The 18,873-nt window shown below is 37.2% G+C and overlaps 1 protein-coding gene across 8 annotated transcripts in view; it reads left to right on the top strand.

The window, feature by feature from the left end:
• cact (NF-kappa-B inhibitor cactus) overlaps positions 1 to 18,873 on the top strand; it is a 201,877-nt gene that overhangs the window by 137,565 nt on the left and 45,439 nt on the right. The window contains exon 1 of one of the 8 annotated variants that reach the window (XM_081765146.1): positions 13,168 to 13,198. The exons of the other annotated variants lie outside the window; for them this stretch is intronic. Within the exon in view, the coding sequence (XP_081621272.1) occupies positions 13,183 to 13,198 (16 nt within the window). The 5' untranslated portion in view covers positions 13,168 to 13,182. Of the gene's footprint in view, positions 1 to 13,167; positions 13,199 to 18,873 lie in introns of those variants that run through there. 8 annotated transcript variants of the gene reach the window in all.

Raw genomic sequence — 18,873 nt, 5'->3', positions numbered from 1 at the left:
TCATCCTGGGTATTTTAATGCCTTTAGGTGCCTCGGGTGTTTTAAGTGGATGCATATTTTACATAATTTATATGTACGTTTATGTAGTAGGCTATACGTCTGCGAATACAATTTGATATAAATACTAGTGTATTTGAAACTTTTTAAATAACTAACATATTCAAATTACACACACACACACAAAAGAGAGAAAGAGAGAGACTCGAATAACACAGCATACACAGAAGATAGGCCTATTTTGCTATCACGCTCCGGAGTGAAATTTTTTAATTTAATTTACTGTGTTTAAAAGGACAACCTTGCTCAGTCAGAATATGAGTTATCATTTATATGTTTTCGAAACTTTAGATGATATAATTTTGCCATATGAGCTAAATGAACATGCCTACGTCACGAATTAAATTCAAGATAGTGAAGAACTTAGGAACTATTTGATAAAGCCACAGGTAAAGAGAAAGAATTAAACATTGGAAGATATACCGTATGTAATTGATTCTATTTTTTTATCTTTAAAAACTAGTAATTGATTCTAACTCGTAAAACTATGATAGTCCTGATGGCTCATATTTTACTGCGTAATGTGTGGTCAGCATATCGGCTCCGAACGTCTTTATTTCTTGCCCTCCCCGTTCATCTAGTGGCCATCGTACATACTTTTGATCCACGTGGTTCAGGGTTCGATTCCCAGTGGGATAGCTGTGAAATTTAAATGCAAATCGGTGGTTCGGATTCTGTAAATCCACATCTCGTATAGCCTCAGGGTTGAAAGAGACACTATCTAACTGGGATCTAACCATTCTTTTTGCTTTCTAGACAGGGTTTAACTTTTCTTGATTGAAGTAATTTCTCAATTTCTTCATGATGTTGGTCAACCTCGAAATTCTGTGCTGTCATCAATGATTGAACCTACGCTTTCTTAAGGATTAGGCAAGTCGGGAACTAAAAGTCATATCAAATGGGTAGTGAATCCAGAAATAACTGAAATGCCAGTTCTTCCCACTGGGAGAGTATGTTTATGAAAAGGGCGAGTATTTAAATCCTTAGGATATGCATAGGGAGTGAATTTGGACTTAAACGGCATCGAGTGTACCATTATTCATCTCAGCGACACCGAAAACTGGATTAAACGCTATACTCGAATCAAAGGTAGAAACGAATTGACAGTTCAGAACCACGTGGAAATTTGTGTTGAGAAGGGAAGCTACGTCATAGGATTAGGGCCAATCATAAACATCGTGGTGATAGTAATAAGTGTGTAACACATGCTGGAAAGTGTTTGCCAGCCGAAGTGGAAAGAGCAGAGACAGCACACACTTCAGTGGGATACTTACGGTGTGGCAATAGGACAACACATGCTCCTCCAAATGTCAATTTGTTCCTCATTTTGATCTGAATACAATATCGGTCGGTAGTTTACAATTATTTCTACACGTCACTTTTTTTTTTGGGGGGGGGATCATGTATTCCGGAGCTAAGATAAAGTGATTACATGTAAGTTTTATGTAGAGCAGGTCCTTTAGTACGCAATATGAAAAAAAAAAAAAAGGTTGCCAATGTCCTTCATTCGACCAACCGTGTTGAAAATCGCTAATGTGAATCAAAATGTGAGACTGGGGGCTACACTAGGCTATACAGAAAATCAGGACTTAATCACATTTTAATTTTGCCACTCTTGATATTTTCTGTACTCCCTCATGTTAATTGCTGACATCGTGTAGTTACTTACAGAATTGAACAAAAACACAAGACTAAATTCTTTGTTTCGTCCCATATTATTACCACTCCACAAAATACAAGAGGCAAGCTATAGTCGTGGTCAAGGGAAAAAAAAAAATGGCCAACCTTCGGAGGTTGAAAGCAATGCTGTTTTCTCACAACTGTATGTAATACATACTAGTATTTTTGGCTTCAAATAAAAATCTTAAATATGTAAATAATGATTCACATTTGCTTGATTTCCTCTTGGTTATGGATACGAATACATAGCTTTTGGGGGGGGGGGGGCACGGTGGCTCAGTGGTAGAGTGCTTAGCTATGGTGCATGGAGTATCTGGTTCGATCCCCGTCCAAAGTTTGTGGTTGACAGCATCGTGTCCGAGGGTTTTCTCGGGGTGTTCCCGTTTCCTCCCACATTCTAATTTTAATAATTCTTTCATCAACATTCATTTGCTTAAATCATCGTCTTCCTTAGAGTCTAAAGGGCATAATCATTTGACGTTCAACTGAGATTTTCAAAGAATGCATAGATTTTAAAGGGAGAGATGGGTACAGGGATGTTATTGGTGGAGAGAGCACGGAGCTGTTGTCCCCCTTGAGCTATATATGTGTCAATTTATAGTACAATAATAAATGAACGAGAAACGTGAAACTCTAGTTACATAGGGAGGAGTCTTATCTCCATCCTAAGCAAAACCAAAAAATGACGCTACTGAATGGTCTGCCAGGTCTTTTGACCGATATTATACAGCTGTATGTGCTGAAGTAATTAGATTTCATTCGTCATTACACATGCTTAAAATGGTATCTGACCTGCTTGTTTGCAGAGTGTAGTAAGGCAGACTTAAATTGTAAGATTTGCTAACAGAAACACTGGTAGAACGTCACACATTTCAAGATTTGAAAGGATAAATGTTTGTGTAGACGCTTCTGGCCAGGGTATAATTTCAATTGTATTTTAGGAGGAGGATAGTCTTAATATTAGTGTTGCATACGAGACGAGAAGTGGTTTTACAAATTCGAGACGAGACAAGATGAGCAACGACCATTCTCCTCTCGTATTCCAGACAAAACAAGAAAATTCTCGAATCTCGTGCGAAAACACTACTTCATCCAACTCTCAGATCTCAAACACTATTTTAGTGTTGTGCAATTTATAACTATGAATTTAGATAAAAACTATGAATTGATAGAGTGATTGTACGAACATGAAGAACAGCTTTTTATCAATATTTAAAAATACGTAAATCATTACACAATATATTCCAATAAGAAATATGGTATAAATGTTATTATATCACACCCTTCGTGGACCTCTCCTGATGCGGTGTGATTTTAGTAACCTCTAGATGAAAATAAGAAAAAGATCAGAACATAAATTTACAAAACAAGATAGGAAAAGCATTTGGAAAATTGAGACGAAACAATAAACCTTATTTCTCGTTTCGTCTCGTGGGCAGGGGCGTCATTTAGGGGGGGGGGCAGGGAGGGGCATTTCCCCCTGAGTTTGAGATGTATATAGATTTTATCAATAGAATAGTAGTAAATCAGAGAAAAATGCGAAATTTTACGTGTATCAAGGGGTCTTGCCCCCGCAAGCAAAATCTGAAATGACGCTCCTGCTTGTGGACAATATTAATAGAGAGCCCAGCGGAGCAGTGCGAACGATTACTTTCAAAAATTATTATTATTATTATTATTATTATTATTATTATTATTATTATTATTATTATTATTTGCAGCAGCATTAATTCGTTGGGGAAACGTTTTTTTTCTTTCTTTCTTTTCGGCCGATTCAACCTGTGTGACGCTTACTTGGCAGAGCCTAACCAATGTGTGTGTTACATCACCTTTTCGAAATGGCGTGACATACAAACATATTAATCTCCGTAACGCTTCCCTAAAGAGTTAATGGACAAATTTCGTTTCAGTTACGGATTTTGCTGTTTCCAAATTCTTTAGGTTTGTCGCGATAAGCTCCAAAGGGAGTGAGTGTTCGTACGAACAGCTAGCTGTTAGGAAGGATGGTGAGGCGGCTCAATTCCTTTGAACTGAAAGTTTGTGTGTTAACCTTGAGTTACAGAAAAGGATATATGGATGGAGCGGGGCACGAAACATATGATGCGAAACTTTCCTTCACCTTGATTAATATTGAGAAAATAAATAAATGCTCCTTACCAAAATCTCTCACCAAAAGTGAAACTTTCGGGTTGATTGATTTGTATTTATGTTTTTCAGCGTGTTTTTTTAAATTTCCTTTAGAAAGGAAGAAAAAAGGAGGGAAGAAAAAAACGGTGGGAGTTGTAATACCATGGCCATATCTTGAAACTCCTTAAAATTAGAGAGCAAAGGATTTGTTACATAAAGCACCACTAAGGAGAGATTTCTTTTTTTTTTATTCCACGGGGAAGTAGAATTTGGGGGTGGCAATTATTATAATAAAATAGTCATATCTTGGAATATCTGAAGGGTAGACACATGAAGTTTGGTAAGTTTATACGGACTTCCTGTTTAACCTTTTAGAGACGACTGTGGCATATAAATACATCTGGGCAGAGAGGACAGATGTCATATATAAGCCTAAATTACATTTAATTTGTCAAATAAATCACTCGATACCCAATCATAAGCTTTGATGGCTTTTAGGGAGTACAATTTTTGCGTCTCCAAAGGATTAAAATAGTTCGACAGCATATATATATATATATATATATATATATATATATATATATATATATATATATATATATAAGGGCGGATCTAAGGGGGGCTACGGGGCTATAGCCCCTCCTTGACGCTCAGATTTACCCTGGATAAGATGGGCTTCAATTCAGCTTTACACTGGATAAAACGGCAAATTATGGTCTAGCCCCTCCCTTGATGATATCCTGGATCCGCCACTGTATATATATATATATATATATATATATATATATATATATATATATATATATATATATATATATATATATAATATTCTTAGAAGGAAAACAAAAAAGGCAGGAAGAAAATAGGTTGCAGGGTTACGATTTTTATAACGGGATGATCATATCTCTCGAAATCATTTAAGGTTTGAGACATGAATTTTGATATTTGGACTTCTCATTTGAAATAACTAAAGACGTGGTTGAACATTTTGTTGATATTCCCTCTACAAGCGGAAAAAGACGGGAAAAAGAAAGAGTGGGAATTGGAATTGTTAAATTAAGATGACAATGTTTCGATTTTTAAAATTATTATTTTCCCTTTGAAGGAACAAAAAAAAAAAAAAAAAAAAAAAAAAAAAGAAAAAAAAGAAATGGTAGTTGCAATTATTATAATAAGATGGTTATTTATCGAAATCCCTTAAGATTATAGACATGTTAGAAATCTGGAAAGTGCGAGATAGTAGACCGAGTAAATTAGAGGTCTGGAGGCGAAGTTTCGAGGTAGCCGAAGGCTAGTTGTATAATATATATACATTGTTGACTTTATAATATAACCATAACTACAATTATAAAACGTTCTTAAAACTACACGTAGGAAACTATTGCGGCTAAAAGACAAAAACGTTGCCCTACTTTTCCTGACCCACTTCCCATACTGCTCAGCGTCTCATTACAATTAATTATTACAGCATATCATGCGTAAACACTCACAGCACACAAACATCCATTGAACGTTCAAGGGATGTCAGTCCCAGGATGTCCTACTCTTGCCACTAGTGGACAACTTATAGAAGTTTAGACATCTGCTCATATTCTACAAATGGAACCTCGTGTGGGACATTTCTGCAGTTTTAATGGGATAATCACAGGATGATAGTCCTCATCGTTGGTCTAGTGCCTAGCGTGTGTCTTTTGTGCACGAGGCCCTGGTTTGCTTCGTGAAATTTGAATGCATTAGCTACGGATAGTTTTGAATAGCACTTAAACATGTAATATGGTCCGCATTTCATGTAACCTTGATCTTGAAAAGGGGCGCTAAACTCTTTAACATAGCTACAAACCGTAGGACGATTTTCTCTGAACATGTGCTGTGTGGGAAAGCTACAAATGCATAATGTGGTGGAAGGTCAGATCGGATAATAAAAAAACTACATAGCCCGGAGCTCTATAGTTACTCACCTTCTGCTTCACTCACTCCACTTAAAACATTTTTTATATCAAAGTTGCTGTTATTCATATTTTCTAACATCTTAACATCTTAGCAGAGACCAATACTTTACAAATGTTTCTTATGAATTGTATTGTTAATTTATATATATATAGCGGAAAAAAGAAGTCCAAAAATAAAAAATGTTGCACACGTTTTAGGATGTCTGATTTAATTGATGGAAACAAAATTATATGTACTGTACACTATGAATATATAAACTAACTTTAAAATAAGAAAAAATAACGCAAAACGTAGGCCCTCCCTTCCCCCACCCGAACGATCCTTCTCAGTGGCGGCAGTTGGACGTTAAAAGTGGGGGAGGGGAAGACATGATCTGAATATTTCCATATGAATGTTAGTTTTCCTGCTTGTTTCTAATATTTTGTTTGACGAAAAGTTGTATAACTAATAGGATACTATATTTTTTCAGTTAAAATACCGTATATAGTATTTCATATTTTATTAACTAAATTGACAAGAGCAAAAGCAACGCCAGTAGGTAGTAGCTCTTTGTACTCTAAAACTACAAAAGTGTAATAAGAGATTTGATTCCTTGCTCATGAACGTCTTCAAATTCTGTCTGGAAAACTGTGTGATCAGTTTATTGAATAATAAATTTGCGAAACAAATAAATAGAAAGGATAAATTTATCATAGTCATAAATAATGATGCTTCTTTTGCAAAAGTCATATTGAAACAGGGATTAATGAACAACTTAATTTTTAATTCCACACATGCTATTAAATGTATGTTATTACTCTTAGAAAATGAAAGACAGTAAATACTACAAGCATATGCTACGACATTTAAAGAAATATTTGCTTTTGCAACTTCCCGAAACATGTTCGTTGCCGTTAGGTGCAGTTTTCACTTCAAAACACGATAATACTTAGAATCACTCCAGTTATACGAAATAACACTAAAACCTAGAATTATGTTGAATTCACTAAATTTAATTGTATATACACTCGTACACTCCTAACACAGCACTACACTCATATATTGCACTACAAAACAATGGAAAAAATAGAAGTTGTTTCTTAAGAAACTAAAACCTAATTTCTGTAGTTTTCTTTACTCCACGGGAAGACAACCAATACATACTCACGGAACGGCAAATATATGGCACCATTTTTTCTATGAATCAGTAAATACATACAAAAACTTTACTTTTCTAAATGAAACTATATACATTAATGGGTTACTTCAAAAAAGTGCGGGGGCAACTGCCCCCCTTTGCCCCCCTAATCGCCGCCATGAAGTGATGCCTTTACATGTTTCACGTTTGTGTTTGTGTGTGTGTGTGTGTTTTTTTCCTTTTTTTTAATAGACCCTATTATTAATTTCATTATTAAAAATGTGTGACATTAAAAATTTATTTCAGACGTATTTTTGTGTATGTGCATTAGATTTCTTATCATGCATTTGATGCATTTTTTGGTATTATCTCTCCTACTGTTGGTGTGAGGGATAGCTGTAAGAGTTCAGCTACAGAGTTCATAATGTGCTCAACAGATGGCAGATGCGGCATTTACTTGAAATCTGGAAGCCTTTTTAGACTGGAAGAACTGCAAAAATAATTAGCTGTTGCTTTTAAGAATGTTTCAAAATCATTGGCGTCTCTGGCATATAAAATTTGGGAGGAAATAATCTAACTGCTAGTATCTCAGCGGAATTTTAGATTATGTCACTTCATTTTTTTTATTGATTTATTAAACAGATGTCCGTGACAGACTAAAGAAAATTAAATCTCTGTAAATAAATTAAATTAAAATAAAATATTGAATATTTCGTATTTCAAAATATTGGGGGACACGTCCCCCACAAGAGACGCCCATGTTCAAAATAAAATACAAAGTCTGTAAATACCGTCTTTAGTATAATGAATTTGTACACCAATTCTTTTCCTGTATAGTTATTACCATCACTTCTCAATTTACATAAATAAAATTGAATCGAATCCGGCGAAAATTGAATTAAATCAAAATTCATTTACTTATTAGTCTCTATCCGATGAATTCAGAACTGATACAAGCCCGTTATTGGAAAGGTCCAGTGTAGGCAAATGTCTTAGCATCTTATTACGTATATGCGCGTGGATGCTGATTAGTTACTCGCTGAGAGTGCATATGCTCTGGATCTCACGTTAAAATGTAGGTACACCGTCCGAATATATATTAATAACTGTCGATATTCTGAAAAGTTTGAGTATCACTTTTTGTGTTTTGCTCCCATATCCATTACTATTTTTTATGAAGGATAGGATGTCCCCTCCCCCCGTAGCGTAGTCGGTACCGCTTTCGCCTTTGGTGCGAGTGGTCCCGGGTTTGATTCCCCGTGGGTACAAGGTGTAACAGCTTTTTCAGACCAGGTTTTCCTGAGTGGGATTTCCCCTCATTCACACTAGGCAAATCCTGGGATAATACCTAACATACAGGTCCCAAGTCGCTTTCTTCCTTCCTCGCATAGTGTGCTTGCCAAGGGAAGTCAATCCCCTATGTGACGGTCTGAAAGCCATAGATACTAGTAATACATGCATAAATATATATAAATAAAATAAATAAATGAATGACGGGTCCTACCATTAACATTGGCTCTGAACCTCTACCGTGGCTTTAAAGAGCTACAGTTGGCTGGTAGGTTTGGATCGACTCCATGAAACACACATAGGACATCCATACTAACTGGTCGGGCAGGGGGTTATTTTGTAATTGACACATGTATATTGCTATAGACATTTCATATTTATAAACCACATATTATACATAGAAAAATAACCATCTATATTATCTTATATGTCTATTTTCGTTCATTAAATAGATTATTGAGGGAACGCCATTAGGGGAAGGTGCACCAGGCATTTGTCCAATTGGCCAGTGGATAAGCCCTCTGCGAATGCAGACCATCCTGTAAGATCAACCGTCATAGCATAAGCCGTTCCTCAACCACCCTATCTCGTTTAGATAGCTGCTAAGCGATGCTAAAAGTGAACAATACCTAAAGATAAGAATAATATTGAAAATGAAATCTTTGAGTTTTACGTCCCACGGCTATGCCGACTAGGCTAAAGCAGACGATGAAGATGAGAAGTGAATGAAATGGTGGAATGAAGAAGGTGAGAGGAAACGGGAGAACCCCGAGAAAACCCACGCACATGGTGTTCGTCCACCACAAAGCTCACTTAGCGGGGCTGGGATCGAACCCGGGACCCCTAAGAATATTGCTCAATGAACTATTTGCTCTTCAGTTCAAGAGGACATACATGTCTTATCGGGTAACTATTAAATTTATTTATGAACAGAAACGCATTTCAACAAAACGATATTTATCACCTCTTTGTATGCTTTGACTACACTGGAAAGTTATGATCTAAGTGCATCACTAAAGTGTAGAAGCACTAGAAACGGGAAGGAGCAAGGACAACTATAATAGGATGGATATTCCACTTCCTTGTCCATTGTTCATGTTCCAGATAAAACGTAAAGAGTTCAATCGGAAGTTGCGTATTGAAAAGCTTGTTGCTTTTAAACATTGGGATCAAAGGAAAAGTTACGTTTGGTTGCGGAAAAGGGGCTTTCTTCTTTTGTACTTAACGGAGATTTTTGCTGGTTGTTAAAGACTGATAGCGTACTGTTGCAGAATAAACTAAAGATTTTCGCTGCTTATGAAACTGGGTATTTCCTGCAATCATAAGGCATGAATGTTCTGTCCCTTTTGCGCAGTCAATTCATAGAAACAGATGAATCAAACACGTTTTTTACTCTCTTCTACCTTTTCATTCCCAAGTAGAAAGAAAAAAGTAATAAAATGACCATTAACTTTCTCCTTCATCCTACAATGCTTAACGCAGATGATGATTTGTTTCGAGAGATTAACGTTTGAGGTAACCTGTTGATTATCTGAACGTAGAACAGTGGTGCAACTTTGATTAGAGGTAGTCCTAAGCTAAACTAAGGACACTTTCTTGAATTTATATGTTTGCAAACATAATATTTTTTTTGATTTCAAATTAGTACTGTTGCTGTAATAATAAGAATAATAATTGTGGATCAAGATTTAAAAACAAATCATTTCGTAGATGCTCATTAGGGAACAGTGGAAGTTCTTGAAGGAAGGTACATTGATAAAAATTAAATTTTATCACTACAAGGTAACGGAAGGGTGATTAACTAATGAAATTCTTGAAATGAAATCTTTGAGTTCTACGTCCCACGGTTATGCCAGTAAGGCTAAAAAGGAGACGGTGATGATGAGTAATGAATGAGATGGTGGAATGAAGAAAGTGGGAGGAAACGGGAGAACCCCGAGAAAACCCACGCACACGGTGTTTGTCCACCACAACGTTCACTTGGCGGGGCTTGGGAGTTACCGCCCTGCCGCACTGTCTTTAACTCAGTTTGAGGAGTCTTAAGCCTCTCACACATTCTAAAACGTTCTTGGTTATTTTACTACCTCAAAAGTTCATGTTCAATACACATTCTTTAAGCGTGATTTCCTTTCTGCTTTCTTGAGGAACAAGATGGTTCAATAGAGTAGCGTACTTCTAAATATTATACAAATAAATAAATAAATAAAGTGTTTATGATGTGAGAGAGAGCATTGGCTGTTTCAGAGGAAAGTTGCCTCCTGGGGGAGTCATCGTTAGATATGTCTTGCATAATAAATTAAATATTAGTACGTGAGAAGTCTTTTATATTACATAATAAAAATTAGGAAGAAAATCCCCCCAATACCCAATATACAAAGAAAACTCATGTAATATAACTTCACCATCCTGTTTTCTATTACCCGTTACTCGCCTTACCATTCACTTAGATAGGCCTATAAGGTTGTAGGTTACAGTTTGAAAATACTCAGAAAACCTCCGTCTAGTGTAGCATTGGGTGGATTCTGTTGTAGGTGATTTTGGGCCATTGTTAATTTAAAATCCAAGGCCCAGTCGGGGTCAAAAGTGTACTCTGTCAAATGTCGACAGCTTAACGTGGAATACCGATCGGGCTTCGACCGGGAACGAATCTAAATTTTCTGTGTTGTAGCTACGAAAGAGTCCTTCAGCAATTCTAGTTGGGGGATATCATTCTTTCCAGAAGTAACAAATTTTGATGCAGCGACCAAAATCCTTTGAAACTTCCCGAATATGCAAATAATATTGTAGATTTGACCCTGACCTATACTTGTTCATAGCTCTGGTTCAATGTACTCTCCACTCCTGTATATCGAAGCTGTTACCACACGTTGGTTAGTAGGTCACTTGAGTTTATCATATCGTCCTTGGAAACCTCTTGGTGTTATATGAAACTATGGATTCCACAGAGACTCGAACTTAGGAAAACGCTTGTCAAACCATTCGCTATAATGATTTGGCATCACAGGAGTAAGGCTACTAGCTTTATGGTGTAATGGACCCGAAGTTCTTTTAATGCAGAAATAGATAGCCAGTGGATTTTGTCGTGGTATCAACGCCTTTTGATTGGTCAACTGACTTTGCTTTACGTCCTTATACATCACCTAGGTTATAAAGAACGGAACCTACAATTCATTCGTGATTCATGCTACCATGATGATTGGAACTGGTGCAGGAAACTGTTCCTTCCACGACACAGGTGGTCCTCGGGAGTTTGCATATTTCTATATTAGAGTTGTCAATCTGCTTCTAGCCTTCGAAGAATGAAGTACAGGTTGTACTGATCACTGAATCCATCTTAGGGGATTCAATTAGCCGTCTGTCTGAATGTTCTGCCCAGCCTTAATTCTAATGTAGTTGGGTGCGGTCATTAATCCAGTAGAACAAGGATAGAATGGCCAGTTTTTCGCCTTGGCTCAAAAGGGCACAGTAAACTAGGAGCTTGACGACTGATGAAATAATTTGAGCATAGTTGATTTGGAGTTTAACGTCCCCTTTTAAGCACTGAGGCTGTATGAGACATGGATCTACTGCTTCACATGGAATCCGAACTATGTGAACTCTCCTGGGGACAGGGTAACTTGCTGATAGAGTGCGAGGGATCCCTCGTTCGACCCCAGGTCATGTGAGTGTGTGGTGAATAACCTCATTGTTCTACTATTTCCTCAATTCCACCAATCGATTTTTTCATACGAGCTCTCACTGGGAATCGAACCCATATCTCCGCGCTGTAGGCATATATATTAACTATACAACTATGAAGGAACTCTTTTTGAGCATTACGATTAGCGATACAATATACACAGAAAATGTAGAGTTCTAATAGGGACTGTAGGACAGTCTGACTTCGTATAGTGTAAAGGAGACAGGAAAATGCGAGACGAGCGTACTCAGATGCCTCTTTACACTGGCCTAGTGGCTAGGGGGCGCACCTTTGGTGCATGTGGTCTCGGGTTCGATTTCCTGTGGGAGAACATCGAAGTATTACAGTGGTGCCAATTCCACCGACAATTGTAGTTCTATGTTTCATAGGTGTATCGCGTCGGTGAGGGATGTATTCGGTAGTGCACGACATATACTCACGTCATATTTTTATAGTTAAGCGTATATTCACCTTCATTTTACGAAAGAGCGGTTGTATATAGAGTCAGTATACGCTATGTGTTTGAAAACGGTTGAGCGTATGCCACCAAAAACCCTAGCATGGGAAACATCACTGGCCTCGGTGCTGAATCCTGAATCCCATCAACAGTAGCGTATTCAGGTTCATCGATGTTTCCCATCCCATTATGTGCGACACTGTATGTGAATGCTTTATAGCCCGTAAAATACATATGTATGAGTGTTCTGCCCGAATGTAGATTCTAGCCCACTTACATGACCGTAGGTAGCAGGGTCACTAAGCCAGTAGAGCAGGGGTAGGATTGCCAGTTCGTCTACCACCACGTCATGTAGCATTAAGCACATTCTAAATTTAGGCCTGGACGTAAATTTTGACCTGGTTGATAATTAGGATTAGAGGTACCATGCATATAGAAACTGTAATTATAACTTTATTGTACATGAAAAATCAGTCAGTTGTAGACGTCAATTGTAATAATAAAAGTGAGATAACAAGATTTTATAGTACGTGCGGATCTTCTTTGCGGATTTTGATAGAGCGCCTCCACTATCTCAACGAATGGCAAGTTAATATGTTGTGCGTGATAGATAAATTACGCCTGCGAAATCCCTCAGTGTATTCCAACACATATGATACTAGTCCTTCATTACAATCTGTTGGATAATTGTGGAATGGGTAAAACCAGCATTTAAAAGATTTTCCCGTCGCAATGTTTGCTTTCGTAATCGAGTACATGCTTATTTTGATTGAAGTGCGGGAATAACTCGCAGTCGTCGCACCTCGGGAATTCATAAGGCACCCAATGAGAATCGTCAGCTGTAAGTAGAATGAATTACTTTATTCATTTCGCTTAGTTCAGAGTACTTTTCTCTTTGTAGTTGACATAGAAACGAAACTGGTTCTTTTTTGCTTTTTTAATGAATGTATATGGTAGTGAATATCAAGATGTCTTTCCGTTAAGTGACAGTGGGGAATTTTAATAAACTTTCAGTTGTTTGACGTAGCCCCTCATGATCGCTCCGCCCCTCTGGGTTTTTCCTTCCTTTACCAAGATAGTGATAACTGTTCCGGTGATATGTTATGCTCGTTCCGGTGATATTGACTGACGTGTGGTTCGTTTGAGTTCTTTATCGGTGCAACCCAGGAAGACAAGCTAATGTAGGAAATATGTAATATGGTAATCCTGCTGCTAAGCAGCATTAAAAAAAAGTCTAACGGTATTCGGTAATAAGTATATACTTAACAATGAAATTCTTATTTATTTTTATTTCGCTAACGAAAGTATCAATGGATTTTTGCGCTACATTCTTTTTTTCTCTCTGATGGTGATTATTATGTCCCTGCCAGCTGAATAATGGGTAAGAAGATAGAAATCGTAAAAATTGATAACATACAACAAATAAAGGCTCAAAGCATTTCTGATGTAAAAAGAGAAGGAGAGAGAGAGAGAGGGAGAGGCAAAAGAAAAGCTCGTTATGCAAATTATATGTTTGTAAGTTATTCGGTGTTATTTATTTAGGATGTGGATGTTTTGAAATTGGAGAGCAGAGAGTAATAATTCGGCTTTTCTTTTATTATTAAGAAGACATTTATAGCCTTAATAGGTTCATAGCTTGAAAACTAAGATAGGGAAGGGAGATAATTTAGAAGCCTAACTAGAGATCACTTAAACCATTCTTGACTTTTTTTAAAAAATATATATATAACAACCGAAAGTTTCAGGGGAGGTTTAAGCTAGTGACAGGGAGGTCCCTGGCCGCCCCTAACTACGGATCTAATCCCCGAGACAATCAGCAATTTCGTATCATTTTTCTTTATACGAGTATCGGCTGTTTTTATCGATTTGGTGAAATATGTAATACTCTCGTGTAGTAGAATCGTCTGATGGTGTGTGGCCGGGTACCAAATTTTTGATTCGCTGGAACAAAATTTTTGGATAGGCCCTATTCAGTGTCGTGAGGCAGCTAGACAGCTCATATATTGATATAATTAAAGAAAGCCAGAAATATCGGCTACGAAATGATAGAGCACTCACCTCTGATGCAAGAAGTCCCTGGTTCGATCCAAGGCCATGTGAGTTTGTGGTGCACAATATCGTGTCTGTGCGTTTTGTCTCTTGTCCTCCGACATTCTCATTTTACTAGTTCTTTCACAATCATTCACTTGATTACTCAACCGTTTCGTTCAGCCTAAGGAACATAATTGTAGGACGCAAAGGAACAAATGTCATTTCAGTTTTTGAAGTAAATTAACAACTTTAATATGAAATGCGATTCACATATGTTCCCTTGGGGATCTAATCGGATTTTTTCACTCAAAAGGCATAAACGCTACAGCAAGGAACACGGGCGTCTCTGGCGGGGGGACGCGTTCCCCCAATAATTTGAAGTCTACAAAATATTCAATATTTTATTTTATTTTAATTTATTTACTAATCACAGAATAACATATAAATAATATTTATTTTATTTATTTGGAATATAATAGTCGGGCTGTGAAACGATTATAACAGAGTTCTTGATATAGGCCTACCTCAGGGGGTCCGTGAAGGTAAGCAGAAAGGTAGCAAATGGAATCGAAGATAACAAACAAGTAGGGCTAGGTAGTACCATTTAAACCACTCTCTTTGATGCCCCCCCCCCCAAAAAAAATTCACATGCCAGAGACGCCAGTGGCAAGGAAGTTCATACACGTGTTAATATTACTTGAAGGGTAGTGCTAATAGATATTGATGAAGTGATAATTTCTCTTAACGAAAATTTAATTAATATTTAACTATTTCTTTTTTAAAGAGCAAACAATTAGTCTTTTGAAACTTTTTTTTTTTTTTTTTGTTTAATGCCCCATGATTATGGTCTGAGGCTTAGAAGACAATGATGATAAACGAAATGTTGGAATAAATGTTGAAAGATAACTCCGAGAAAACGCACACATACCGTGTGTGTCCAGCGCAAATCCAAATTGACAAGCGCAGGAATCGAACCGGGACCCCCTACCACTGATCTACCTCCCCTTTCTTTTAAAACTGTTTCAAGTAAAACATACTCTTTTGTTTTCAACGTTTCATCTATGCATATAGATCTTTCCGAGGTGTCATTGTTTTAAAGCAGTGATCTCCAAATCGTTGATCGCGACCTACTAATAGCTCGCGGGAACATTTCCAGTAGATCGCGTTAACGCTCCGGTTAGCTAACCTTGATTCCTTCACTGAGCTGACTAACGACAGAGGGGCGCTGACGACAAAAATTTGGTAGTTCTTTTGGTTGGTAGCTCACAGTAGGATGAAAAAACGGTACGGTAGCTCAGAAGCTTCTACAAGTTTGGTGACCACTGTCTTACAGCATGATTGCATGTTATTTAGAAATACACGTTATACCTGGGTATTTTACCTTCCCACGATTATGCCCTTTAGCTAGAAGAGACGGATGATAAACCCAGTTAAATGATAATGAAAGAGCTGGTGGGATAATAATGTAGGAGAAAACGAGAGAAATATGATAAACTGATTGGACATGCTGTTTCCAACAACAAGTTCACATAGCCTGGGATTGGACCAGGGTCTGCGATTGAGCAATTATGGTCCTTTCCTTTATTCATATACCGTATTTATCATGAATACTTTTTAAAAATCTACCAGTTGTCAATGACGTGTAGTTTTGAACAGTACTCACTGGCTAATTAAGACATTTTAGGTACACCTTAATCTGAAAACGAAATCTTTCAGTTTATCGTCCCAGGATTTTATGCCCGTTAGGCTAACGAAAGCGGATGATTAAGTGAATGGTGATGGAAGAATTGGTGGAATGGGAATGTGGGAGGAAATTGGAGTACCCCGAGTACCCAGGGACACTATGTTGTCCACTACAAACTTATTTTGCCGGGGGATCGAACCCGGGATCCCACAGACTAGAGTAAGTCCTCTACCGTTGAGTTTTGATGTAAATTTATTTTGAAAAAGAACAGAACATTTAACTAGGCTTCAAGAAAAAATCAGTACAATCACATCGTTAACATTTCATTTTTAAAGAAAACAGAAAGGAATTCCGTATACAAATCAGTGGCTTAAAACACGTGGGTGCCCATCTGCACTCAGGGTTTGGGCGTATCTCCACTCAAACCTATCACTCTTCTCCCAAAAAATTACCATTCTCGACCGAATTTACTATTCTGACCCAAATTTACAATTCTGCCTCCGCCAATATACCTTTCTTTTCCAAGTTAGGCTATGTCCCCCAAAATATTTTCATGGGCGCATCCTTGGTGCTAAAGCTCACCTGTGGACACCCCTACTCATCACTGTTAGTGTTGCACACGAGACTATATTTCAGGCTGTCTCGTCTCGGGAAAAGTGTATTGAAATTGCTTTCTCGTCTCGAAAAGTATTGTTTCGATTGGGAGAGCTTTATCTCGTCTCATCTCGTGTGCAACAATATTGTTAATGCAAATTTAAATGTAAAAAAAGGAGAAAAAAGAGAGACCACCAACACCTCTTTTCATCTGTACTAGAGTATAACCCTCTTTATGCGTCATTCAAACAAAAAGCAAAGGCAAAAATACCTGTACATGGAATACAGAATAAGAGGGACTATTAATTAATTCTTAGGTTGCGTGCAGACAAGTCGCTCTCATTTGGCACTGATAAGGATTAGGGTTTCTTTCTAGTTTTATGTCCTACTACCATGCGCTGTAGGCTGAAGAAAACAGATGATAGATAACATGAAAGAATCAATGGAATGAGCGCCGAATGCAAATTTTTGTTCTTCCTCAATGTTTACTTTCTCTGTCTTTCTCTCCACCGAAATTTCCCTTTCGAGGAGAGAGGAAAAGCTTTTTATGAAAGAAAACACTTGTATAATGACTAAGGCCCGGATTTTTATGTAGTACAAAGTACCGAAATATGTACATAAATATGTAACAAAAATCAGTGAAATATGTAAGAAATATGTTAAAAATATGAAAATATGTAAAAATATTTTCTCGTGTTTATTTTGTGTCTGTGCTATTTTCTTAGCTAATAAATATACTGTAACATATTTACGTAATAAAAGCTTAAGCAGTAATAAAAGCTTTCCTACCACCAGATTGGCAACGAAACGTCCTAATCCGTCTGTAGTTTCATCCACCGCAAATCATATATGCGAATCACCAATTTCAGCTCGAATGTGTTTGATAGTATCTTCATAGCACGCATCGAAATAATTCTTGCGGATAGTAGATTCGTTTCTTGCAATATTTTTCCAAAAAGAACGAGAACTGTGGGACTTGCAATTTGTACCACGGTATGTCTGCTGCTATGAACGCATTGGCAAGGTCTTTGTAAAATTCACTGCTGTTTTCAGGTGCTGGTTTTGTTTGGGTTAAAAGTTTTTGCTTTGCGGCACGCTGTAACACCTTGTTTTTCATGTGAGTAGCCGTTTGCATATGCTGATCCAATTGCGACTTCATTGAACAGACCAATTTCTTATCGCATACTTAACAAAAAACAATTTTACGGTCTGTGGTATAAGAGTCATCCATAGCTATCCACGATTTCAATTTTGATGCTAAAGAGGAAGCCATCATTGAAAACAAGAAACTGACTCGGTCACGAGCGTGCACACTAACAAACCGGTCGCGAAACTGAATACTTTTCCCCTTTGTTTGAAGGAAGAAGTGGCGGAGTAGCCATCGGGTCATACAAAAGCGATTTTTAATTCGATTTAAGAAACAAGTGATAAAGCCTAACCGCTCCAATCACCTCCCTCTCACCGCCACCTCCACCCCCACTATATATATATATATATATATATATATATATATATATATATATATATATATATATATATAAGATTTTCTTCTTTTTTTCAGGATTGAAAGCGATAACTGACGACATTTCTTTGCATATTGTAGAGTGTACGATTTGTTTTAACTCAGCTTTCCCGCAATGCAAATCGGTTGAACAAAGTGAGAGAAAAGATATAGACAATTAAATAAAGTACTTTTTGAGATATTGTTCCATATATAAGCCTATTTTTATTTGCGTATTATTTAAAGAAAATTAGCGAAAAGGAGCAAGGAAACTGAATTTATGTAAAAATATGTACAGTAGACGGAAAATATGTAACAGACTTCAAAATATGTAAAAATATGTAACGTGATTGTGGTTTATATGGCTCCTTACTTCGTAATTTGCAAACATTTCATATTTTCACCAGCGTACATACAAAGGAAAAAATATGTAAAAACATAAAAATCCGGGCCTTAATAATGACCTTCAACAGGAAGCACAGTCAGGTCTTTTCCCGCATCTCTCATCGTCAGCAAACATTTAGGGCTTATTATCCAAAATTGTATGATGAAGAAAGGCTCTCGTGTAGCTTCAATGATGAATGAACGCGGAAAAATGGCGGAAAAAGGGTTAAAAAATACTGTAACATGAACTCAGACGCTGTTATCAGAATCAAACATAGGGGGAGGCGGCTTCAGTCCAGAGTCTTCACTGAGGACGAGGGAT

This window comes from Thermobia domestica, chromosome 7, assembly GCF_964235325.1.
Source record: "Thermobia domestica chromosome 7, izTheDome1.hap1.1, whole genome shotgun sequence".
Classification (NCBI taxonomy): Eukaryota; Metazoa; Arthropoda; class Insecta; order Zygentoma; family Lepismatidae; genus Thermobia; species Thermobia domestica.
Note: the sequence above shows the minus strand (reverse complement) of the source record. Positions and strands in the feature narration are given on the sequence as shown.